Genomic DNA, 24,441 nt, shown 5'->3' with positions numbered 1-24,441 from the left:
AACGGGGGAGTGTCGCGTGTACAGGAATCCGCGCTGTATTTTAAGGTTTCTATTTCAATCCTACTACGGCGACGCTACGGTTAGTACCTCGTGACTTTATTTTTGTTGTTGTTGTTATTATTTTTATTAATGCAGAATCTTTATAAAATTTTTACAAACATAAACAAAAACTGCTTTACGATATATGAAAAAGAAAACAATCTCCTAACCCGTGGCCTTGATCTCTGAACGTCAGCATGGCCTAATTAATATTTATGAATTGAGCATTTGCCATTGGAAAGCGAACAAGTAACGTATGTAATTAATATTCATGAGGAAAGCCTCTGGAAAAACGATTAGACAGCTGTCAGGAACGCTAAGAGATCATTAATATTCATAAGCTAAGCCTTAGCCGTACAGTTATTGTTGATTTCTATTTCGTGTTTGATATTTCGAAATGATACGGTATGGCATATCGGGCGAAACAGGATATCTGCATTAAATTGTATATGGTATATTTTCAGTATTTAGCTTTAATGTCCACTAAGTGTACAACATTTCGCTTCTGACTGTAATCTGCTGTACAGCGACCAAAGGTCATTTTTATTTCCGGTTGTAGGTCTGTGGATTCAAAATGAGCGCAAGGAATATCGCTCGTTTCTGGGAATGGGGAAGAAAGATTATCTGCGTCGGGAGAAACTATGCAGATCATGCCATCGAGCTCAAAAACGCAATTCCTACCGAACCCGTGCTATTTCTGAAACCCCCATCGGCTTACATTAGAGAAGGGTCTCCTATTCTGGTCCCCTACTACTCCAGTAACCTACATCATGAAGTTGAACTAGGGGTGGTCATTGGCAAAGGGGGAACTTCTATTTCCCAGTCATCAGCTATGGACCATGTGGCTGGATATGTCTTGTGCTTGGACATGACAGCTCGGGACAGTCAGGACGAATGCAAGTCCAAAGGTCTTCCATGGACCTTGGCCAAAGCGTTCGACACCTCGTGTCCCATAAGTGACTTCATTCCAAAGGAGAAGATCCCAAACCCGGAAAGCATCAATTTGTGGTTGAAAGTGAACAATATTATGAGACAGAATGGAAACACATCTCAGATGATCTTCTCTATCCCATATCTCATAAACTACATCAGTAAGATTATATCTTTGGAGGAAGGTGATCTTATTCTCACTGGTACCCCAAAAGGAGTGTCCAGTGTCCAGGTGCATGATGAACTTCAAGCTGGGATTGATGACATTGTGACCATGACATTTAAAGTTGATAGAAAAAGTTGATTTTTTTTTAAAAGACATTTTACACTTACTAGTTTTAATCTGCAATGCACAAAATTTGATCTCAGGCTATTCTATATGCAATTACAATAAGAAAATGTTTGTAAAATTACGGTACTGTATTCAAATGAATTGGAAACAATGCATCTACCTGATGGATTTCAACATATTAAATAAATTGATCTTACAGTTTATTTTGTGTCTATCTGCAAAGTTAATGTCACAATAAAGGCATCAACAGAATAACACTATGGTACATTAGCGCAATACACAAATTTAGGTTTTACAGTTTATGGTAATATTACTTTATAAATAAATTGTATTATATACTAGGTGATATGAGCTCAAATTTATATCAAGGTATTTTCCACTCTCCAGCCGGTATATCAGTATTACAGTATATTGCCATATGACAAAAAAACATTTTGGTATCACATAGTAAACCTTAGTTAACTTACTGGCAAAATATGTATTTTTAACCTCATAAACTAGAAAAACAGAGGGATTGGTCATAGAAATGATTTTTTTCGACAAAAAGTGCCATTGTGAGGATGGGCAGACTCATTTGTTATGAATATTATGCTTATTGTCACTGTCGGATTGAAACCTTGTGTTTTTAAAACAGCTTCTTTTCAATGAAATGGAACAAACACTGTTTTTTTTTTCAACACATAAACACATGATACAAAATATAAGTGATGCTTTTACAAAGATGCCTTTGAATTTATTTTGACGACAACAACTTCAAACAAAGTGAACATTGTGCTTCTGCATTTTCCTTTTAGTCCAAATAATATCTTCCTTCGTGTTTATCACAACTAATAAATTTATACAGGTTTGTAACATTGTGAGAGTGAGTAAATGATGATAAAATTGTAATTTTTGGGTGAACTGTCCCTTTAACATCCAACACGAAGAAACATTTCAATACTCACAAAGAAAGTAATTTCTAAAAGCACATAACTGATAAAGTTGTATTCTCTCAATACTAATCCAGAAATTTGTAAATCCTTAAAATCTTTCTCAAATTCAAAGGAAGATTTTAGACTTTGACCTTTTCCTGGGACTCCAGCAATATGTAACAGAACAGATAAATGCAACAGTTAACAGACCAGTGTAGCACGACATATGATGAAAACCGGTTAGGTATGTAGCTTTAAAACATGTAAATATGTAAATTATTTAAATTAGCAAAAGCACCAAGTCTGAGAGACTGACTGTAAAAAAAATTCCTACCAAGACCCAAAGGTCTTTTGTAGAACTCCTGAAATGATGGCTATCATGTGATATTCTTACAGCACCAATGATGCACACTTCAAAAGGCTAAAAGTGAGATAAAAGGATAATGTGCATAGTTTCAAATGTCCTGTGCATAGAAAAATAATGTGTGTATAAACTGATAACAGCTTAGTCATGTGAGAAAGCTATCCATGTTTCCCATAAGGTTGTGTACACATCATCACTCTGAACGTCCCGCTGTGGGCTTTTGTCAGAGCGTTTCATTCACCATCCACATGGTAAACACATCAACGCTTCTCCAGGTATTCTTAATGAAACATCCTCATGGTTTCTTTCCAAAATTTCCAATTGCTCTACTGTTGATCATTCTTAACTGAAAAAAAAGAGAGATATTACACAGAATGAAAAGCAATGCATTATAGTGCAATACTAAATGTGATTGTTCTTATATTTTTATTTGTAAGTCATTTCAGGTACAAAGGTCTGATAAATGCAAATGTTCCCAGGGAATACACAGCACAATACACAAGATTTATTTGTATCATGTGTACCTTTAGGAATGAACTTCAGAGAGCTGCTGAATATTCAAAAGCGTGAGACACCACGTTTGGGTCCATCATTTACGAACTCGTGACCAAGACCGTTACCGCATTTACCACATTTAACCTGCAAAAGATGATGCATGGTTCAAATTTACTATAGTTACTAATCTCTCGGCCAGGGAATATGGCTTTTGTCAGCTCACAACGAAACATGAGAGGGTTGAAATGAATGCAGACAGCAGGTTTATACCTTATAGGCGCCCCGTCTCTCTTCTTGTTTGGACAGACTGTTCTCATGGATAGTTTCGGTGAAGGCTGGCCAGGGTGATGAATGTTCATATTTAGACTTGCTGGAAAACAGCTCATATCCACATTTTGAACAAACATATATGCCTGAAGAAGAAACACAAAGCAACTGAATTATATAAACATAATTCTGGTGTCTCTGCTACTTGAAAGCATTGGGAACTGGGAAGCATTCCTTGGTCAACCTGCTTTTTAAGATCAGTGGGGTTGACCAGCTTTTGCCAGCAAGATCAGCCCCAAACCATCACTCAACAGAAAAACTAAGTTACGTCATATTTTAAACTTCATAGTATTGTTACAATGCGTATGTTACTTATCGGTCAACTTACCAGTTTCAAAGTGATCCTTAAAAAACTCCCCTTTCGAGAATGAACAGAAAGACATGGCAAATCTAATGCGATCCAAACTTTCTGGAAAGAACAGTTATATTAAAGTTACATGGAAGAATCGTGTCCAGACCACGTGGTCACCCGAACAGGATCGCGTGCCAGTGCTACTGTATCAAACTACAATCACACGAGGGCAGCAGAGATCCAAGGAATCCAACCCCTGGGGACTGCTTTTCCCTGAGGAAAACTATAAAAAAAAAAATCCATGTTCCAAAACATTCCAAAACTTATAACACATTATACCTTGTTTTATATGTTAAAAAAATATATAAACTACATTTACCCTTTTTTGCTCATGTTTTTTTTTTTTTGTTGTAATGACAGTTAAAATCTTTCATTAGTAATTTGAAATTCCTTATTGAAATAATAATGATAATACTACTACTAATAATAATAATCATAAGTTATATATAATGAAGTTTTGATTTTAATAAAGTTTTAATACGTTTATTTTAACAAGTGTTAAAAAAGTAATTATTATTATTATTTTTATAACATTTGCCCGCTAAAGCACATTCTATTAATAGCCTTAATTTTAATATTTATTTAATAATATATATTTATTATTTTTAGATTAGCTTGGCATATTTTATGTATGTTAACATTATAAACTATGATGAAACATATCAACACGTAAAATAAAATCAACAAGTAAAACAAAAATCCAATGTGGCCTTGCTCACAAAAAGGTTGGAGAACACTGATCTAGCGATAGAGAAAAACAACACGTTTTTAGCTTAAATCTTTTAATGTTTCAAACAGAACAATAGGTGAACATAATTTATACATAAATAACATACATAAACAATTAATTAAGATATTTTATCGACAACATAATAGGACTTTTATTTTTGTCAACTTTTTGCTGCCGGGTCACTTTTCGCCATGTTGTGAGAAGGGCGCATGCGCAGTGTGGAGGAGAGTGCAGGGAGACTGAGGTCGATTAAAGGTTTTTTGAAATTTATTTTCTGATTTATGCTCGAAAATGCCGGAGGATCACGATAAAGATGTTTATCCCGAGCCTCCCCGTCAGACTCCAGTGGTGGATAAACAAACGGCCCTTCCGAATCCAGCATTAATATTGTCAAAGCTCTTCTATTACTCTGTGGATCTGCCTGTGACCAAATTCAGAGGTAAGTTACAGCTGACTTCACTAGTGCTCTAGATAGTGTTTACACCTGCTTTTATTAATCTGATTTAGTGTGGGAAATCGCATTATAGATATTGGTATGAATAATTTCATGACATCATATGATACTTCCAGCACAACTACACAGTGTAGTCCGTTGACCAGGTATGCAGTGCAAATTATAAAGGGTTAAATATGACACTACAAACCATACACACTGTTGAAAATACATGCTTGTTACAAATGTCAACAGAAATGGCAATTTATGCTACTTGAATCTTGAATCGTTATATTTGTTATTTTCCAGGCGTTATTGAAGGCATCCAGGGTGAAAAGAAATCCCATTACTATCATCAGAAGTTTCGCCGTGTTCCTGAACTGACTGAATGCCAGGAAGGAGATTACCTGTGCTACTATGAGGCTGAGATGCAGTGGAGGAGAGATTAGTATGTCGCATTGAGATGCTTAACCATATGCACAGCACTATATCATGAAGTTGACATGCATTGAGACCTATTGTGAATTGATTCTTATTGTGAATTGCAACATTCCTATATTGGGATTAAAGCAGCGTTTAAACATTTGCTTTGTAGCAAAGTGGATCAGGAGATCGTGAAAGTGGTCCAGGAGCGTCTCAGGGCCTGTCAGCAGCGAGAGGGACCCAGTTACAGACAAAACTGTGCCAAAGAGCTGCAGCAGTTTGATCAAGTTTCTAAATCCTTTCAATCACGCTGTGAGTATTCACAAAATAACTGACCACATATTGATAGTCCCAAACCAAGACTCTGTGTTGTCTGAATTGAATGGGTACGTTTGCAAACTGAGAAAAAAATGATAAAAAATATTATCAGGGAGAAATCCCTATTCGCTGTATTGATGACTTTTCGAGTTAATTAAATTCAAATGTCATTATAACAGTATGATTTGTTGTCACACTGTTGAATATTGTTTTTATTTTCTGTAGATGGGGATCTGGGCGCGTACGCCAGCTCACGTAAATGTCTGATGAAGCAGAAGGAGAGAATGATGGCAGAAGCACAGAAAGCATAAAGTTTGTTTCTATATGTTCAGCTATTCTCTCAGTCTCGCTCTTCTGTGTAACAAAGTGTAAAATAAATTTATTCAAAAGTGACTTTTCTATGGTTATGGTTCATTTTGATAGTTTCAAAATAGTTTTATTCTTCAATCACACTTTATATTTAAAGGGATAGTTCACTTTAAAATAAAAATTCTGTCATCATTTACTCATCCTCATGTTTCTGATGAACACAAAAAAGATATTTTGAGAAATGATGGTAAACACACAGCAGTAAGTGACCATTGACTTCCATAGCAGGAAAAAAATATTTTGGAAGTATTATGATAAATGACTAAGAAAATATTTTGATAATATTTGAATCATGTTTTTTTATTCCTACTATGGAAGTCAAAGGTCACTTACTATTGTGTGTACACCATCATTTCTCAAAATATCTTCTTTTGTGTTCATTAGAAAAAAGAAATTCATACAGGTTTAGAACAACACAAGTATGAGTAAACGATGACAGAATTTTCATTTTAAAGTGAACTATCCCTTTAAGATCACAACAGTCTTTGATTTAAAAAAATTAAAGTGCATTGATGTTTATGTATCATCTGGATGTGGTTGCTCTGCTTCCATGTGCTACTGAAAAACAGTAAAGTGAATCATACAAGAAATTATCTGTAAAAAAAATTGTTCCAATATTATTTTGAAGCATTTCATAAGCTATTAACCTTTATGTGTTGTTAGGGCCATTTTTGTTATTTTTTTTTTTTGTCTTAATTTGGCCACAACTTTCTCTGTGTTTCAGCAAATTGAATGATATTTGGTTACAAATCTTGTATTTACACATATTTTAAGAAAATGCTTTGAAATTTTTCAAAAACTTAACAATATACCGTGGGCAAATGTACTACCCTTACGTGTTGTTAGCTGCCAAAAATGGCCACTAAATTAAACTCTGTAAAAATTTATCGGATGAATTTTTTTCCCAATTTTTTTTGCATAAATCTGTTCAAATATACAAACCAGAAATTAAGCTGTTTTTTTGCACAGGCTACTAAAGGGTTAATGGTGCCACATGGTGTTCCACAGTAAACATGACAAATTTTACCTCTTTTCAAAAGGAAAAGCCACAAAGAATCAAGAATGCATGGTAATAAGGTGTCATGGCTCTGCAATCAAAAAATGTTATAATGGAAGTCAATGGGGAAAAAATGGCCACAAATCAGAAATGAGGGAGAAAAAAAATAAAATCTGATGCTGCACAAAAACTTAAAATGCATAAAAGCCAATGTTTTTACCAATCTTTGACATGCCCAAGACTGTGAAAAGGGTGGAAAAAAATCCAGTCCACAATCACTTTTAATAATAAAAATCAGTGATTTTGTGTTTTTTTTTGTCAAATCAGTGGCATCACTTATGAGCTTGGCAATAAAAGTTAAAATCATGAAATATTTGGAAACATTTGGTAGTTTTGATCAGTACTTAGATTGATTAACAGATTTATGCAAATAAATTGAAAAAAATATTAACCCGATAAAGCCTACAGTTTTTAAATTGAATCAACTTGAATTTAGAATTTAATTTTAACTTTCTTGACTAGGATACAAATAAAGTTGAATTAGCTTTAAAGTTGAATAAATTTATTTGATCCTTATTTTTATAATTCAATCAAGTTGATCTTAATTTAAGGTGCAAAAAGAAATTTATTACAAGTGGATGTGGCAGTTTTTGGGATTACAGTATATGGATTAACTTTTATTAATTTGAATAAATGAGGGACTAGCCCAGGAGAAAAGTAGTACACTTTCATAATTTACTTAAAGTGCTTGATTTCCAAACTAATGTTGTACTTCATACACTAAGGAGCGGTTTCCCAGACAGGGCTTATAGTAGTCCCAGACTAAAAGGCATGTTTGCGTTGCCTTGATTTAAAAACACCATACTTACAACTCTTAACATATATCAGTGACATTATTTTGTCTCGATATGCACACCAGTATTGCAAGGTATGTTTGTAAAAACCACTTTTAATCCAAACCCTGTGTGGAAAACTGTGCCTTAAATTTTTTAGTACTTTTAGATGTTAAGATTATCAAAGTGTACTTGTGCTATTTTGAGACGCAAAGAATATAAATTAAATGCACTTATTAAAATGTATTTAGTAAACACTTGTATTGAACTTGAACCAATCTGCTTTACAAAGCTGGGTTTAAGGTTACTGTAAGTGTACCCAAATAAGTTTCATATTCATGGTGTCGCAAAAATAGTACAGATAAGTATACTTTGTTCTTAAGATTATCTTTAGTATTAAAGAATTTTTAGTTACGAAGTACAAACTTAGTCCGCAAAAATAGAGCACTATAACACTATGGAAGTGTACTTTACCTGCGAGATCATCTTGCAATGGGATACTTTATTACTTTTTACCAATTTATGCAGATTCAACAGAATGCACCACATTTACAATTTAGCAGATCTCTTAATGTTATTCTTGTGCAATCTACTTTGCATCTAAAAGTAATAGTTAGTTAACTGATGCATTAGCTGTATGTGTGACATGCAACCCTTTAGAGTAACAGTCTTTGGAGTCCTAATATCAAAACAATAACACAAAGATGCAGAAGTTCACTTTCTGTTTGGACTTTATTTCAATCCATCATACAAAATTTAGGAGGGTGCCTGAAGAGCTCCCTGTGTTCTCTGAACGGAGACCCTGGTATGAGTCTTGGCCAGATGATCAGTGAATTCCTGAAACGAGAAAAACGCGCTTTAATTTCAAGAACCAAATATATAAGGTCAAATATACAGCAAGTATAAATGTCATACCTGGTAAGGAGACTTTGTAAACACGGTTTCCTTCCAGAGATCAGGAGTCAGGTAGCTGTAGGTCTTTGAGATTGCGTCAAAGGTAGCCTTGGCTGAAATAAGAACAGAGCAGTTTACAAACTATGAACCATTTAAGCAACAGTCTTCCAATTTTTGTTTATTGTACATCGAGCTAAAATGGGAAACAGAAGTGGGACAGTCCATCCCAGCCATGCATTACCCTACTTTATTATATCCTAACAAAACTGTCACAGAAATTATGCAGCCGACCAATGCGAAGAGAGATGTGTGCAAAGCTTAAAATTTAAATATAAAATGTCCTTACCAAAGTTGCCCAAGGTGGCAGTGCAGCCCCTGGCAGAGGTGTAGCAATCATCAATACCAGCCATCATCAGCAGTTTCTTGGGCACGGGAGCAGACACAATACCGGTACCACGGGGGGCGGGAATGAGACGCACCAGGACTGAACCACAGCGACCGGTCACCTGACAAAACACACATTTTTGGTCAATTAAAAACATAGGTTGAGATTTAAACAAACAATAAGCGTCCTACACTTCGTCAGACATCTTACCTTGCATGGCACGGTGTGTGGCTTGCCGATCTTGTTACCCCAGTAGCCTCGTCTGACGGGAATGATGGACAACTTGGCCAGGATGATGGCTCCACGGATAGCTGTGGCTACCTCTTTGGAGCACTTCACGCCCAGACCAACATGGCCATTGTAGTCACCGATAGCAACAAAGGCCTAAAAAGATTTGAGATGAAATGTCATGAACTCAAGTTTTTGGTTTTTATACTTATTTACTGTACAGAAGTTAAGTTACCTTAAACCTGGTACGCTGACCAGCCCTGGTCTGTTTCTGGACAGGCATGATTTTCAGAACCTCATCCTTCAGCGCTGAACCCAGGAAGAAGTCGATGATCTCAGACTCCTGCAAAAATTGACCCAAGTTTTTAAAAAGCCTTACAAAGATAAGCAACACTTTGTAAAGGTCATAACTCAAGTACCTTGATCGGCAGAGAATACAGGTAGATCTCTTCCAAAGTCTTAATCTTCATGTCCTTCACCAGACGACCAAGTTTGGTCACGGGCACCCACTATACACGAAACAAAAAAAATATATGGTTAACAATCAAGGTAGATGAAACTACTTGTATGACACAAATACAGAATATACGTGACCCTGCATGTGAAAATCCAGCCAAAGTTTAATATCGAGTAGGGTCATGTTAATGATTCAAACCAAACGGTGATGCTCCTAATCTCATAATATTCACAGACAGGGTCATATATCAAATATGCAATTAAATTAAAATATATACAAATACAATCCATTGATACTTAAACTACAATACAAAACAGAGAAAGACAAAAGATCTGGCTTTAATAAAACATGTTATGCTAGTATTATACACTGTTCAGTCATGATGTACCTCCTTATCCTCAGATTTGCCTCCCCGGGCACCGCGGCCTCTTCCACGGCCTCTGCCGCGTCCACGACCGCGACCCCGGCCGCCAGTGCCGAAACCTCCACGAAAACCTCCTCTACCACCGGCGTCGTCCGCCATTTGCTATAGATATTAATCAATTTATTAATAATGCAATATTTTTAAGTAATAACACAGAAAACCTCTTTAGTATTAGACACATGTTACGAACTGATGAACCGCCAACTGTCTATTAATGTATGCAATTTTACAGCCTATACATATACGTTACAGCACAGTATTATAAACACTAACAAACATAATTTAAATAACATATTTGCAATATGTATAATGATATTAAATTAACACTAAATGACAGTGGTTGCGCCATTTTCGATTCCAGTCAAAACTGCCATATATTAACATTTCTGTTAAACGTATAAATACAATACAGGTGTCATGCTGTCAATAAATAGTGCGCACACATTTCCAGTACAATTTTTTTGTATTTTATTTTACGATTACTACGATATATTCGGATGAAGTTCAACAACGATCGGCATTCACAGCACTTACGTGATGTATATTCAGGAAGAAGAAGGCCGCACGAGAGTTCACAGCTTACTTATTCAGCGCGAAACCTCGCGATATTTCGTTACTTTAGCTTAGACTGTTGCATTGGCGACCTCTAGAGGCAATCAGAAGAAACTGCGTTCGATACCATAGGTGTGTTCGACTGCAAGAACCAACAAGCGGATGACGTCAAAGTACCGCGAGAGCGATTCGAAATTAGACTTCTACGTGATATTTTTCGACTCGCTCTCGCGGTACTTGGACGTCAGTCGCCTGTGGGTTCTTGCGGCGCTGTATGAAGTCGAACAAGCCTATTGATTTGACCGACTAGCTAGCAAAACCCTCGCAGTGAACATACCACCCCCAGACAGACAAACAAATTAATTCACATTAATTAACTCTCTAACTTTGTGAAATATTTAAAAACTTATTTTTTAAAAATCTTTTATTAAAAAAATGTTTATCATCTCTCACTACTTTCATCTCTATTCCTACTTGTAAACAAAGCTTTGTAGACAATGCTTATTGTTGTCTTCTTAACAATATCCAACATATCAAAATATTTTAAAAATAATAGATTAATAATAAACTATTAATAAATTATTAATAACCCATATTTGTTCAATTAACATAACAATTTAATATAATTTACAATATTGTCACAGTTTTATTGACGAGATAGCAAAAGAATTTACATGATATATACAACACTTAAAAACTGAAAAGTCAGATCATCAAGTCATTGATAGACACATTACAACATTTCACAAACCACAACATTACAACATTACCATTATACTGTAAGCCATAGCTAAAAATAAAACACATGAGTAATGTTTTCAATATTTCAGTAAGTTCAATAATTTGAACATTTCACTGAACTCTTACTGAGCTCTTTTTTAATGTAGTAGTTTCCAGTATTGCCTCCAAACTGATGACATTGCAGATCGAGGCAACAGCAATAAATTCATCTTTTTTACTCATCATAATTTGCGTAAATATCTTCATTCCTGTCCAGTGTTTGTTGACCTTTAGCCTAAGAGAAAAAATAATGAGGCCATATCCAGTAAATTTCTCAGAAAAAACTTTTTGTTTTGTAGCAACAAACAAGCGTTTGCGTATCAGAAGAGAAATGTGTGAAAACCTTTTGTTGAGAAACGTTGCAGTGTGCCTGAATTTTGTCACCCCCTAAGTTCCTCTTGTATAGTTCTTGCACTACTCCACTGAAAATCACTTGCCTAGAATGGTCCTGCTATAAAGACAAAGTAAACCATTTTATACTAAACGCAAATAAACACATCTTTTCACAATCAATTATATTTTTCATTCAAGATTTTTACAATGAGTAAATGCAAACAATACCTTGGTTTTTCCCCATCTTCCTTTACAGATTAAATAGATTTTTCCAGTCTATCAAATAAAAAAAATTAGATATAAACGTTTTCACTTCAAGAATTATAGTAGTTGTGTTACATAGTATAGATATACTTTCATAGATATTTATAAAAATGTGTTACTTTAATTGTACCTTTATGCAGATGATAATACCCAAGACAATGAGGCTGTAAGCAAGCAGTAGGATGAGCAATGTCAACAATAGAGTCTGACGAACATTAAGACCCCTTTCTGGAAACAAACCACAATTTAAAGGATTTTATAATAAGAACAGTGCTGTCAATGTAATTGCCAAATTGCTGAATCTTCTCTTTCTCACCTGTCACAATCAGAGTACTTCCTTGCCCAAATGCCTGCGCCCCACTCTTTGCCTCATTACCCAGAGCAGCTGCACAGTAATATACTCCACAATCGTTTTTGGACACAAAGTTGATATTTAAATTTTGATCCTCCAGCATGTACTTGTCTGGTTGTTTATTCCAATCTATCTGGTAGTGGCGGTCTTTGTGGAACATATACCAGAAGATATCTAGTTGGTCAAATCCATAACCTGCGCAGTTGGATATGTTAACAGAGCAGGGAATAGAGATAGACGTTTGCTCTTTCCTTCTCATCACTTTTTTTGACTGCTGGACATCTACCTTGCATCCACAAATAGACCAAACTATATAAAGAAAGGAAATTTTGTTTAATAAAGCTGAATGTCAAACATTTATAATTGTGAATATTTATTATAACTGATTTACTACAGTAAGGATGCCAAAATAAGGAAAAACTCAAATTTGTGCTCACCTGAGATCAAGACAAGGAAAGTGATGTTGAAAATGCTCATGTTGATGATTTGAGATTGTTCCTGGGTTCTTTAGCTTTCATTGTACCGTCTCACTGAATTATTTGGCCATTTGTTGGATAGTCACCAGAGCGAATGTCTTAAAAGTTCAAAGTTTCATGTGAAAATGAGAAGTAATAGACGGATCCTCTTTATTCTTCCTTCCTGTTTAACATACAGACTCTTTTAGCTACACGTTTATGTTGACCACAATGACAGGAGAAATGTGGTAGCCTTAATATTTGCCTAATAATAAATATTTGCTACACTCTAAAAATGGCTAGGTTATTTTTGACCCATAATGGGTAAATATTTGACAGAACACATGCTGGGTTAAAAATGATCCCAAGCTGGGTTAAACTTGACACAATTTTGGGTTGTTGTTATGCAACCATGGTTTATAATAATCCAGCAGTTGGGTTAAAACAACATGAGTACCAGAAATTACAATAACAGCTTTATAAACTTAGTCTAAAGGAAATACTGGAACTGATATTGATACATAATATACAGAGAAGATAATAACAAATACAATACAATAGAATTACAGAAAGAAAAAAATGGAACAAAAAGATTTTGAGGATAAATTGCACATGTATCAATATATATATACAAAAAGTGAGAACTATATACATGTTGTCAGTAAATCTCTTTTCTTGGACTACAACAAACACACGGATTGAAGGCAACAGTTTACTTCCTGGGAGTGGTGATGTAGACAAGACCGACATTGGCTGTTTCTCAATTCCAAGAACGCAAAGAACGGACTCGCGTTCTTGTGGAGATCGGTCTTGCCAGGCGACCTTAGAAGAACGAACTCAGAAGGTCGTTAGAAAACAGAACGCACCTATGAGAATTGAGATGGGTGCGACCTTTCTATTGGTCACCTGACCTCCGCCATTGTTTTGCCGCAATGACTTCTAGGGTGTAAAGCGACTTCAAAGTGCAGGTCTGCACTCAATGCATCCTCGATAATAAGAACCCATCCGGTATTTTCATGCGTCCTCTGTACTTGCATTCTTGAGAATTGGAATTGAACTTCGACGGTTAATGATGACGTAGAGTGAGGACACAAGGACGCAAGATCGCTGAAGAACGCATATTGAGAAACAGCCAGTATCATAATTCCTCCTGCTTTGACTCACAGCCTAAGTTAACTCCTGTTAGCATTGCGACCGAATCTTTCAAACATGGTAAGGAGCTTCACATTTCCGGCTGATGTCAGAGGTATTCAGACCAATCACAGAGTGATATCTGGAGCTATCTAAGTATCAGCTAATCAGTTCTATCATCTAAAATCTAGAAATAGCTGGATTATGTTTGACAAAGAATGGGTAAATATTGGACAGAACACATTGCTGGGTTAAATTGACCCAATGCTGGGTTGTTTTAACCCAACTGCTGGGTTATTATACCCCACGGTGGATAACAACAACCCAACATTGGGTCATTTTTAACCCAGCATGTGTTCTGACCAATATTTACCCATTATTGGTCGAAATAACCCAGCCATTTTTACAGTGTGTTATAACTTGTTATCAATTAAATTTTAGTTTTTCATATTTTGAAAGCATTTTACAACATATTTTTTATAAATAGTAATATATTTATATATATTTTACTATCTTTTTATAAATACGAATAATATTTAGGGAGAAGCATGATAGTTTCCATAAGAATCAGTGGGAGTGGTTAATCAGCGCTTGGAACTCGCCGCGTTAACTACTGTTCCCAGAGTTCATCGCGGCTTCTCTAATGGCCACGTCACGTCCACCGGCCACGTCGCCTCTCATTCGCCATATTTCGTGGAGGAATGCGCTGGATGAGAGCGGCACAGAGCCGGTTGACACTTATATCAAACATACTGCGCTCCCTTTAACGTTATAAACAAACCGTCAGAGAGGGAAAACATCATGAACGTCTTCAGATTACTTGGAGATATTTCTCATTTAGCCGCCATCATTATCCTGCTTCTCAAGATATGGAAGACCAGGTCTTGCGCAGGTGAGCTAAACTGCCACAAAATCTGCATTTCTCATATCTGTTCACATCTATTATGTGCTGTTCCTGAATGGCAAAATGACTGGGGCAAGACTTTAGACTGGGTTGAGCTGTCCAAAAAGGCCTCGTGAGTGTATTTTCAAACATAGCGAGAAAAATGAAATGAAATTTAGCAAAAAGCTAGTGGGTTGCTAGCTTCACTTGCAATCCACTGAACGCCAAAATTGTGTTTAATAAAATCTACATTTTCGCATTGTAAGTGATTATTAAGAAGGTTGTGATAGTTATGTTTTGGATTACCGTTATCTGTATAAAGGCTAACTTATAAAGAAGCGCAGGTTTGTTGCTGTCAATGAAGTTATGAAATTGCTATAAACTACAGGCCCAGCGATTTACTGTGCAGTTTAACCTTTAGTTTATTAGTAGTTTGCTGATCATCAAGACTAATCCTTATTTAGGCTTAGACGTGGCTTGTAATCTAGACTGTGCGTTATCTCTATTAACTTGTATCTTGCATGAAAACTGATCAGACTGTTATAAAGGCTCTTGATGTGTTTTTTACTTTTGCGAAATGCCATACAACTTAAATTCTTGTTTGTTTTAGCCATGCATTCGCAAATAGCCTTGCATTCTTTGTCTTGACGTGGCAGTTATGCATGGTCTTGTTGCAACGATGGGTCTGCCATTCTGGAGTCATGCACATCAATTTTTGCTCTGCAGATAGTGTTTATCACATTATTCAAACAAGAGTGCAGCTATCATTTCATCTTACCTTTTAAAGAAAGGTCTAAGGTCTAAGTTTAAACTTGTACCCCCCAGGTATTTCTGGAAAGAGCCAGATACTCTTTGCCTTGGTTTTCACCACAAGATACCTGGACCTCCTAACGTCCTTCATCTCTCTATACAACACAAGCATGAAGGTAAAGATGAAGAGGTGTTTTTATATCATTCTAATATTACGTAAAAATGAATACAAGCAGTTCCAATTCAGCAAATATTTGTTTTCTCCTAACAGGTTATTTACATTGGATGTGCGTATGCCACAGTCTACCTGATCTATGCAAAGTTCAGGGCAACTTACGATGGAAACCACGATACTTTCCGAGTTGAATTTCTAGTTGTTCCGGTCGGTGGTCTCTCTTTTCTGGTCAACCACGACTTCTCCCCACTGGAGGTATTTGTGCAAACAAACTTCGTTACTTCACATGTGACATTTTCTTAATTATAAATGCTGTTTTTATTAGTTGCCTAACACGTCCTTTATGTCCGTTATAGATCCTGTGGACCTTTTCCATCTACCTTGAGTCAGTGGCCATCCTGCCCCAACTCTTTATGATCAGCAAGACCGGTGAGGCCGAGACCATCACGACCCATTATCTGTTCTGTCTGGGGGTCTACCGTGCCCTCTACCTCTTCAACTGGATTTGGAGATTCTACTTTGAGGGCTTCTTTGACATGATTGCCATCGTGGCTGGTGTCGTCCAGACTATTCTCTATTGTGACTTCTTCTACCTTTACGTCACAAAAGGTGAGCTTTTATGCATTTACACCTGTGTAAGAACTAAAATAAATTTGCTTTATATTGTTAATGCACGTTTTGGTCTTATTGCAAATGATTTTCTGATGCTGCAAGTCTCCATAACAAAGTAGTGTGTTATGCATACAGATGCTTCTTTATCAGTCCATGCATTTCAGTACAATGACTTGTTTGGAGCTTAGTGCCTGCTGTAGAGTATAATTATACGTAATAGACCTGGATGACACATCTGACATGTTTTGTCTGGTCCACAGTGCTGAAAGGAAAGAAGCTGAGTCTACCAGCATAAGTGCCAAAGAACAGAAAGCTGTGTCTTCATCAGACTTATAGAGGGGCACAAACCAATGACGCCACAGCAAGATGCCCAAGACAGAATGCTTAACGCCACATCACTGATTTATTTTCTCTCCATCTGGACACCATTAAACATCATCCCCTTACAGAAATGAGGACGTTTTTGCAAACTGTTCTTCTGTCTTTAGCATTTTGCAGTACTTTTTTATTACTAAAAAAGAAAAACGTAAAAAAAACTTTTTTCTATATGCAAGATGTATTGAATGATTGAGCGGTGCATTCTACACATTAACTCTAGTTAAGTGCATCTTTGTAAATTTGTCCACGATTAGAAATGGTTCCCGAGATTGCCGAGTAATAATAATAATAAGTCTGTGGTTCATCCCTATTTATAATGTACATGTGGCAAAATGGCCTATGAGCTTTCAAAATGAAAATCCTAATTCAGAATTTCACACTTTCAGTTTCGAGTCCATTCACGTAAATGCCTTATGTTCACGTGCATAACCATTTTTGTCGATGGCCCGATGAAAAGAAGTCAAATGTAAATAAGGAATCTCATTCAGCACAGCTTTATTGCCGTGTGCCCCGTATCATTTTGTTTAGATCGTTGACATTTATCGACAGTATGATGTGACATAGCAAGATTGGGTAAATGTTAATCCCTGCAAACAGATCAGCTTTTTGAAATGCAGTAATTTACGGTAAAACCATTAAATTTAGTGGTGTGAATACTGTTAAAGCACATTTGGAGTGTGAATATGTCATGAGTTTTGTAGTAATTTCCTTTTTGTTTGAATACTGATTTTCTTTAGGTTCAGTGTCTCCCCACCCGAGTCATTCCTGTAGGGTTTACAGTTGTTTTTCTAGTTTTTACATGTTACGGTCTCCAATAAATATTTTAAGGGACACTATTTTGTGTTATCGCAGTTTTTTGTGTGTGTGTGTGGATGCTTTGGTAATGCATCATTGCTCATTGCCCCCCCAAAAAAATAATGAACTCCTCACCTTCAAAAAAGTGTTTCAAGTAGTATGTCAATAAAATGCTTAAGCAATTGCTTTTTTATTGCTACTTATTTTAATACCTGTTGTTCTGTCCTAAACTCATTCATAGTCTGTAAAACTTCAAAGAGCCATTTGTGCAACAGGAAGGCTCCTTGCAGATCCATAGATCCAGAACCTTTATTTTTAAAGACTGCTTAAGACTGCATGGGGGCCTAGCCACAGGCACAGAAAATTCTGGAAAAGTTGTTCAACCTCCTAAGACCCAACCTTTATTTTTAAGGTGGGTCCCTCCCAACTGCTAAAGACTGGATGGGGGCCTAGCCATAGCCACAGAAAATTCTGGAAAAGGTGTTAAACCTCATAAGACCCCAGCTTTTTTTTTATTTCTACCAGCTATTTTGATAGAACCAATAAATATAATAACCAAATATTTTTCATTAAACATGAAGAAGTGTATTTGTCCATGTTTGTGTACAACATGTTCCAGTTACACAGAATTAAATATTATGGTGCACACAACAACAGCTGTCCACATATGTGGACATCCAGGTCTTAGGAGGTTAAAGGGATAGTTCACTTTAAAATAAAAATTCTGTCATCATTTACTCATCCTCATGTTGTTCTACACCTGTATGAATTTATTTTTTCTGATGAACACAAAAGAAGATATTTTGAGAAATGATGGTAAACACACAGCAGACAGTGACCATAAACTTCCATAGTAGGAATTTAATAAAATAATGGAAATTAATGGGTACCGTCAACTGGGTGCTTACCATCATTTATCAAAATATTTTCTTTATCATTTATCACAATACTTCCAAAATATTTTTTTCCTACTATGGAAGTCAATGGTCACTATCTGCTGTGTGTTACCACCATTTATCAAAATATCTACTTTTGTGTTCATCAGAAAAAAGAAATTCATACAGGTTTAGAACAACATGTGGATGAGTAAATGAAGACAGAAATTTCATTTTAAAGTGAACTATCCCTTTAACCAAGTTTTGAACAGGTGGGCATCACTCATAAGTTGATTTTACATTAAAATTTAAAGTCAAACACTAAAATGCATGTTTTTTATGCATCCTTTTCACTTTAAATATTTTGGTGAGTTAAAGGAGACGTTTCAGAAGACTTTTTTATGTAAAATAAATCTTTGATGTCCCCAGCGTACGTATGTGAAGTTCTGGCTCAAAATACCATATATTATTTATTATGGCATGTTAAAATTGTCACTTTGTAGGTGTGAGCAAAAATGTGCCATTTTTGGGTGTGTCCTTTTAAATGCAAATGAGCTGAACTCTAAATGGCAGGGCCGTGGTTGGAAAGTGCAGATTAAGAGGTGGTATTTTCCCTTTCTGACATCACAAGGGGAACCAAATTTCAATGTCCTATTTTTCACATGCTTGTAGAGAATGGTTTACCAAAACTAAGTTACTGGGTTGATCTTTTTTTTATATTTTCTAGGTTGATAGAAGCACTGGGGACCCAATTATAGCACTTAAACATGGAAAAAGTCAGATTTTCATGATATGTCCCCTTTAATAAGAATAATGGTAACACTCTAGGGTAGTTTCTCACAATTAACTAGTTGGTTATTAGCATTAATATTACTGAGATATTGGCTGTTTATTAATACCTAAAAAGCTAATATTAATGCCTGATTCTGCAAAACCTTATTCTACATCATAATCCTACCAATACTTATCAACTACTTTACTAAGCATTAATACGCAGTAGGAGTATATTTATGCAAAATTAGTTAATAGTTAATTCATAGTGAGAATTGTACCTTTAAAAGTGTGACCAGAAAAATGTATGTACTTTTATATGATTTATTTGAGCTGTATCAAACCTATCTTTGTATCATTTACTAAATATGATTTAGAAAGTAAGTAATTAAATAATTTTGGAGAAAGTAATTTGTACAGTTATCTAATTACATGATTTAAGATGTAATTAGTAACTAGTAATTAATTACTTTTTTGAGTAACTTTACCCAACACTGGTCCTAAAATATGAATGTAACTAGTCTATTTATTCTAATAAATAATATTTTATTAATATTATTAAGTATTGTGTTTATTTATTTAGATTATTATAACTTTAAAGCTTACAGCTTTATCTTGATATATTTTTGTCAAAACGATTTCAATGTATTCATTTTCGCCACCAGTTTTTCCCCAAACAAACTGTATAACTGAACACTTTTTAACAGTAGCTATAGGCTACGTGGATCAGTGCTTAACTGTACAGCATGTACTGAACTGAAAATACTTTATTTAATGAATCATTCATCAGTTATCAACACACAGTGTTACTGCACAAATACCCGCTCGAATCTTAACCATAAAAATTCTTACATTAAAAACGCGAGCAAAGATCGTGGCATGCGTGACGTCACCGCGCGATTGTCTGGTCAACAGCTCAGCTGTTGTGGGTCGACCGCGGGAAAATCTTCCACGTAAACGCGTCGCTCCAGTTCCAGGGAGGGACCGGTGGGGTCGTTGCGATTACATTCCCTAAAAATAGAACTTTACGTTCGTTTTTCGGATAGAACCCTGGACGCGTTGGCTTGAATAAATCTAGGACGGGAGGAAGAGAAAATGGAGTTGGATGACGGAGTTGTGTACCAGGACGACCCGGGGACATCGGCGATGATGTCGGAGAGGGTCTCGGGCCTGGCCAACTCAATCTACCGCGAATTCGAGAGACTCATCCACAAATACGACGAGGACGTGGTGAAGGAGCTCATGCCGCTGGTCGTGGCGGTCCTGGAGAACCTCGACACGGTGTTCGCGGAGAACCAGGAGCACGAAGTGGAGCTTGAGCTCCTGAAAGAGGACAACGAGCAGCTGATCACTCAGTATGAACGCGAGAAAGCACTGAGGAAACACGCCGAGGAGGTGAGTACAGGAGAATAACGCAGCAGCATCCGCATCTTTGTTTTTTTTTTTGTTGCCGCATCTGAGCCACGTATCATCCCGCACGTGTATAAATGGCTTTGTCATGCCTTGTTTATCCAGGACAAGCGAGTCTTGTGCCTCAAATACATTAATAAATACAAATCAAAGGATGCATTGTTTATTACTATGGAATATACTTTGGCCCTCGATTTATCACAATGCCCTCTGATGGTGTTTTCCCTGGCTGAGCATTTAGGAATTTGTTTAATGCACATTGAATTATGGCACCACAGTGTTGTTTGCTTTCTTTCAAATGAACCAAATCAAGAAGACACAAATCAACACAAGCAAACAAACAACATCATTTACTACGGCACAGATGCTCGCATCAGGACCATACAGCATATGGCTGGATTTTGACAGTCATAGCTGATGCAACAGTCTACACACACAGAGAAGGCCATCACATTTCAAGAGTTATTACTTAAACCACAAATATTTTATACCGTTTCAGAGGAATTATGCATTGCCTAATTTATACGGTTTTAACTTCTAGCTGACATTCTGAAGAAACTTAACATTTTAATGTTATTCAACATCAGCTTGTGTTTTAGTCATAGTCGCAATGCATGTGTAAATGCTTTGATGTGCCTGTAATCTGTTTCGGAAATAAGATTACACCCTATTGTACAGTGCTCAATGCACGTTGGGTAGATTAAACTGCTTTATGTGCTCACTTAACTTGGATTATGTGCATTATGTTTGGCACATCGTACAAGCAAACACAAATGTGTCATGAGCTGCAGTAATCCCTGTGTCATGATCTGTGATTTAGGTTATATCCTATTATTACAGCTTAATTTCACTTCCACCAACAGTGACATAAGGCTGTGATCAATATTGAATAGTCATCATTGATCTTTTACTCACCTTTCAGCTCATTAAAGTTTCGGCACATTAAATTTTTATAGAGCCGTGCATATGCTCATGCTGGAAATTAATAAAGTCACCGTTTGAGTCATTGACAAAAAGTTTAAACAATTTTGCCTTATGCCAATATTTGATATGGATTTTTTAGTGACTGACAACAAGACTGTTTGTAGATTTATTGACACAAAAAGTATTTCGGATTTGTTAGTAGACATAATAATTAGTTACTGTTTCCAAAACTAATAACAAGCTGCTTTGAAAAGCATAAAACTGTTGCATTGAAAATGAATGAGAATGTAATGTGACATGCGCCTTATGTTTGTTGATCTCTGTGCTCGGGGAGAAAGAATGAATTTTGCATGTCAGTGTGATGAGAAACTAGAGTGACACTGAAACAGCTTTCCAATATTAGCTACTCCGTGAGAGCCCTGTACTCCAGACATGAAGCAAGAGTTTGGAATTGGGTAGAGACAGTTATGCCAGGATGAGATTACTTCCAGGTCACGGGGTGCCGTGCTTTGGTAAGGCAGAAAGATTCTGTTTTTCTTCAGTCTGTCACCCAGCATATAAATGTGCATTAAAGTTAAGGCAGGCATGTCTTTAACATGCACAACCAAATATTACCTATAATGTGATTAATTTTAGCACTTTTGTGTACAGGTAACCATGTATGTTAATTGAAAAACTAATCGGCATTACAAAAACGAGTGAAACAATTACATAATCAGGAAAAGCCTCAATTACAGCTGTCCATCTGTACCAATTTCTGTGGGTTTTGGCAGTATGTTCTGGCACCAAATGCAGTGGTGAAACGACTTGAGTGCTGTGTGTTAAAACTGCACATTTTAGAGTGGCCGGCCTATTACTGTGGCCAGCCTAAGGCACACCTGTGCAGTAAGCCTAAGGCACACCTGTGCAGTAAGCCTAACTGTGCATTCAGACCGCCACCGGCGAGAGCGTCAAAGTGGCCGGAAGTCATTTATTTTCAATGAGAGCTGGCGGCGACCTCCGGCGAGCAGCGGTGCGTTATGTACAGCGTGAGCGTCGAGGAGAGTTGAAATTAACTCAACTTTATGGTAATGAGATATGACGCAGTTCGGCGGCAACCAATCGGAAGGCGGAAATGTTCGGCGGCAACCAATCGGAAGGCGGAAACCTCTGCCTGAGAGGAGTTCAGAGAATGCTTTCGAGCGTCAGAGCGTCCACTACAACTTTTTTTTAGGGTCGTTGGCAGGGCAGCCAGAGCTTTTTTTGAAGCTTTCGCCGGTGGCGGTCTGAATGCACAGTAAGGCACACCTGTGCAAAAAGATGCTGTCTAATTAGCATCTTGATTTGTGGGGTTGATTATCAAGTCGGAAATGTTTTACATTTCGGAAATGTTACAGCAATGTTGCTAGGTTCCCATTACGGGACTATCCCAGAATCACTTACGTTCACACAGAAGGCACACTGGAGACTTTTCTGGGATCAACATTCTGTGTGAAAGGGATCTTTTTTGGGAGGGGGGTGGATGTTCATTATGTACATTATTCCTTATGTATTTTCTGTGATCAGAGATTCATTGAATTCGAGGACTCTCAGGAACAGGAGAAGAAAGATTTGCAGAATCATCTGGAAAGCCTGGGATCACATTCCCGACAGCTGGAGCTGAAGATCAAGAATTATGCTGATCAGAGTAAGAATCACCTTCCTTTGCCATGTTTACTTTAAAAAAACATTCACATTTATACAACAATTGCATATTCGTTTGATGCATATGACTTTCAAATGAGAATGTGGTGACTTACTGCAAACTTACAGTGCACTGTACAGTATCAGTGCTGCACAAATGGGGTCGGTAGATATGAGAAAAGTCACCAACAACATAGATTAGACTATAAAGCAGCTTTTACAACAGCTAAACATAACAATACACCAATGAAAAGCATAAAGACTTAATATTTAAGCCCCATTCATTCCTATGGTACCAAACAGGGAAGCCACCAAACACTTCCGTGTTTTCCCTATTTAAAGACTGTTACATGAGGAGTTATACCAGTAAGTATGGTGCCACAAAATAAAACTTTTTTTTGGTACCATAGGAATGAATGGGGCTAGGCTAAATGCTAACACATTCACAACGCGCTGTACAGTGCACGCATTGAAAAAAGATAGGTATGTATTAATTCGTCGAGGTTGAGGTAATAACATAGTTTAATATGGCAAAAGAGTAGACTATTCCTTTAATACTGTATATACAGTAGCCAATTGAGTTTTCACAGAATGAGTCAGACAATTGTTTGAACGGTTTGATTCCCTGTGAACTGTGACTCACTAATAGTTCAATTGCATTTAAATTGAGGTAAGACAGGCCATCTTAAACTTATAAACATGCAATGATTTGCAAGGACTGTTTGCTGGTATTGGCTGAAGTGTTTGACAGATAAGCTGAGATCATAGTCCATCTTTTGACAATGTTGTGGCAGTGTGGCAGTAGTCAGAAAGTGAAGGAGTGGTCACTGCTTAGTCATGCAATGTGAAAAATTAGATAATGTGAAAAAACATGGTTTCATTTAGAGCTCAAGTGTCATATTCCTGAAATCTTTACTGAATGATAAGATCTACATGTTTTCAGAAATGTCAGCGTAGATAGAAATTCTGCATGTAATGATCCGAAAATTTAGAAGAAGATAAATTGGAACCAACCGACTAGATTTTTATAAAACATCCCATACATATTATTAACAGAATTATAATGAAAACTTTAATATTTACACTGTAGCAGTCACTTTAAATAGTACAGGATTTTCCTGTACCTTTCCACTATTAG

General features: G+C 36.5%; 7 protein-coding genes across 15 annotated transcripts in view; 4 read left to right on the top strand and 3 right to left on the bottom strand.

Moving 5' to 3' along the window:
- The first annotated feature begins 2 nt into the window (after nucleotides 1–2).
- Nucleotides 3–1,464, top strand: fahd1 (fumarylacetoacetate hydrolase domain containing 1). Of its 3 annotated transcripts, none has more exons than XM_065252950.2 (2): nucleotides 3–79; nucleotides 599–1,464. In XM_065252950.2, the coding sequence occupies exon 2, from the start codon at nucleotides 614–616 to the stop codon at nucleotides 1,271–1,273; it is 660 nt and encodes a 219-aa protein (XP_065109022.1). In that variant the 5' UTR covers nucleotides 3–79; nucleotides 599–613; the 3' UTR covers nucleotides 1,274–1,464. The 3 variants fall into 3 exon arrangements, with proteins under 3 accessions (XP_065109022.1, XP_065109021.1, XP_065109020.1); XM_065252949.2 differs by having other exon boundaries at nucleotides 567–1,464; XM_065252948.2 differs by lacking the exon at nucleotides 3–79 and adding an exon at nucleotides 138–491.
- A 505-nt stretch (nucleotides 1,465–1,969) lies between these two features.
- On the bottom strand, nucleotides 1,970–3,848 carry msrb1a (methionine sulfoxide reductase B1a). Its single transcript, XM_065277964.2, has 4 exons — nucleotides 3,687–3,848; nucleotides 3,302–3,444; nucleotides 3,061–3,175; nucleotides 1,970–2,882 (listed from the first exon to the last, which is right to left on the bottom strand). The coding sequence occupies exons 1-4, from the start codon at nucleotides 3,739–3,741 to the stop codon at nucleotides 2,863–2,865; spliced, it is 333 nt and encodes a 110-aa protein (XP_065134036.1). The 5' UTR covers nucleotides 3,742–3,848; the 3' UTR covers nucleotides 1,970–2,862.
- Nucleotides 3,849–4,626: 778 nt separating this feature from the next.
- ndufb10 (NADH:ubiquinone oxidoreductase subunit B10) lies at nucleotides 4,627–6,007 on the top strand. Its single transcript, XM_065252954.2, has 4 exons — nucleotides 4,627–4,879; nucleotides 5,183–5,321; nucleotides 5,469–5,608; nucleotides 5,840–6,007. The coding sequence occupies exons 1-4, from the start codon at nucleotides 4,732–4,734 to the stop codon at nucleotides 5,923–5,925; spliced, it is 513 nt and encodes a 170-aa protein (XP_065109026.1). The 5' UTR covers nucleotides 4,627–4,731; the 3' UTR covers nucleotides 5,926–6,007.
- Nucleotides 6,008–8,526: 2,519 nt separating this feature from the next.
- rps2 (ribosomal protein S2) lies at nucleotides 8,527–10,832 on the bottom strand. The gene is made up of 8 exons (XM_065252953.2): nucleotides 10,736–10,832; nucleotides 10,166–10,303; nucleotides 9,740–9,829; nucleotides 9,556–9,663; nucleotides 9,303–9,476; nucleotides 9,054–9,213; nucleotides 8,729–8,820; nucleotides 8,527–8,650 (listed from the first exon to the last, which is right to left on the bottom strand). Exons 2-8 carry the CDS (start codon nucleotides 10,298–10,300, stop codon nucleotides 8,570–8,572), a joined length of 840 nt encoding a protein of 279 aa, XP_065109025.1. The 5' UTR covers nucleotides 10,301–10,303; nucleotides 10,736–10,832; the 3' UTR covers nucleotides 8,527–8,569.
- A 566-nt stretch (nucleotides 10,833–11,398) lies between these two features.
- LOC135768341 (immunoglobulin superfamily member 6) lies at nucleotides 11,399–13,084 on the bottom strand. Its single transcript, XM_065277577.2, has 6 exons — nucleotides 12,920–13,084; nucleotides 12,447–12,791; nucleotides 12,261–12,358; nucleotides 12,095–12,142; nucleotides 11,877–11,984; nucleotides 11,399–11,768 (listed from the first exon to the last, which is right to left on the bottom strand). The coding sequence occupies exons 1-6, from the start codon at nucleotides 12,957–12,959 to the stop codon at nucleotides 11,709–11,711; spliced, it is 699 nt and encodes a 232-aa protein (XP_065133649.2). The 5' UTR covers nucleotides 12,960–13,084; the 3' UTR covers nucleotides 11,399–11,708.
- Nucleotides 13,085–14,743: 1,659 nt separating this feature from the next.
- On the top strand, nucleotides 14,744–17,702 carry kdelr2a (KDEL endoplasmic reticulum protein retention receptor 2a). Its single transcript, XM_065252955.2, has 5 exons — nucleotides 14,744–14,960; nucleotides 15,777–15,877; nucleotides 15,973–16,131; nucleotides 16,233–16,485; nucleotides 16,749–17,702. Exons 1-5 carry the CDS (start codon nucleotides 14,870–14,872, stop codon nucleotides 16,781–16,783), a joined length of 639 nt encoding a protein of 212 aa, XP_065109027.1. The 5' UTR covers nucleotides 14,744–14,869; the 3' UTR covers nucleotides 16,784–17,702.
- Nucleotides 17,703–20,135: 2,433 nt separating this feature from the next.
- Nucleotides 20,136–24,441, top strand: part of spag9a (sperm associated antigen 9a) — a 99,272-nt gene continuing 94,966 nt past the window's right edge. For all 7 annotated transcript variants that reach the window (XR_010527074.2, XM_065252961.2, XM_065252958.2 and 4 more), the window contains exons 1-2: nucleotides 20,136–20,702; nucleotides 23,187–23,307. Coding sequence is in view for 6 of the 7 variants with exons in the window: in XM_065252961.2 (XP_065109033.1) it covers nucleotides 20,403–20,702; nucleotides 23,187–23,307 (421 nt within the window). In the remaining variant the exon portion in view is untranslated. The remainder of the gene's footprint in view (nucleotides 20,703–23,186; nucleotides 23,308–24,441) is intronic.

Source organism: Paramisgurnus dabryanus, chromosome 3, assembly GCF_030506205.2.
Source record: "Paramisgurnus dabryanus chromosome 3, PD_genome_1.1, whole genome shotgun sequence".
NCBI classification, from domain to species: domain Eukaryota; kingdom Metazoa; phylum Chordata; class Actinopteri; order Cypriniformes; family Cobitidae; genus Paramisgurnus; species Paramisgurnus dabryanus.
Note: the sequence above shows the minus strand (reverse complement) of the source record. Positions and strands in the feature narration are given on the sequence as shown.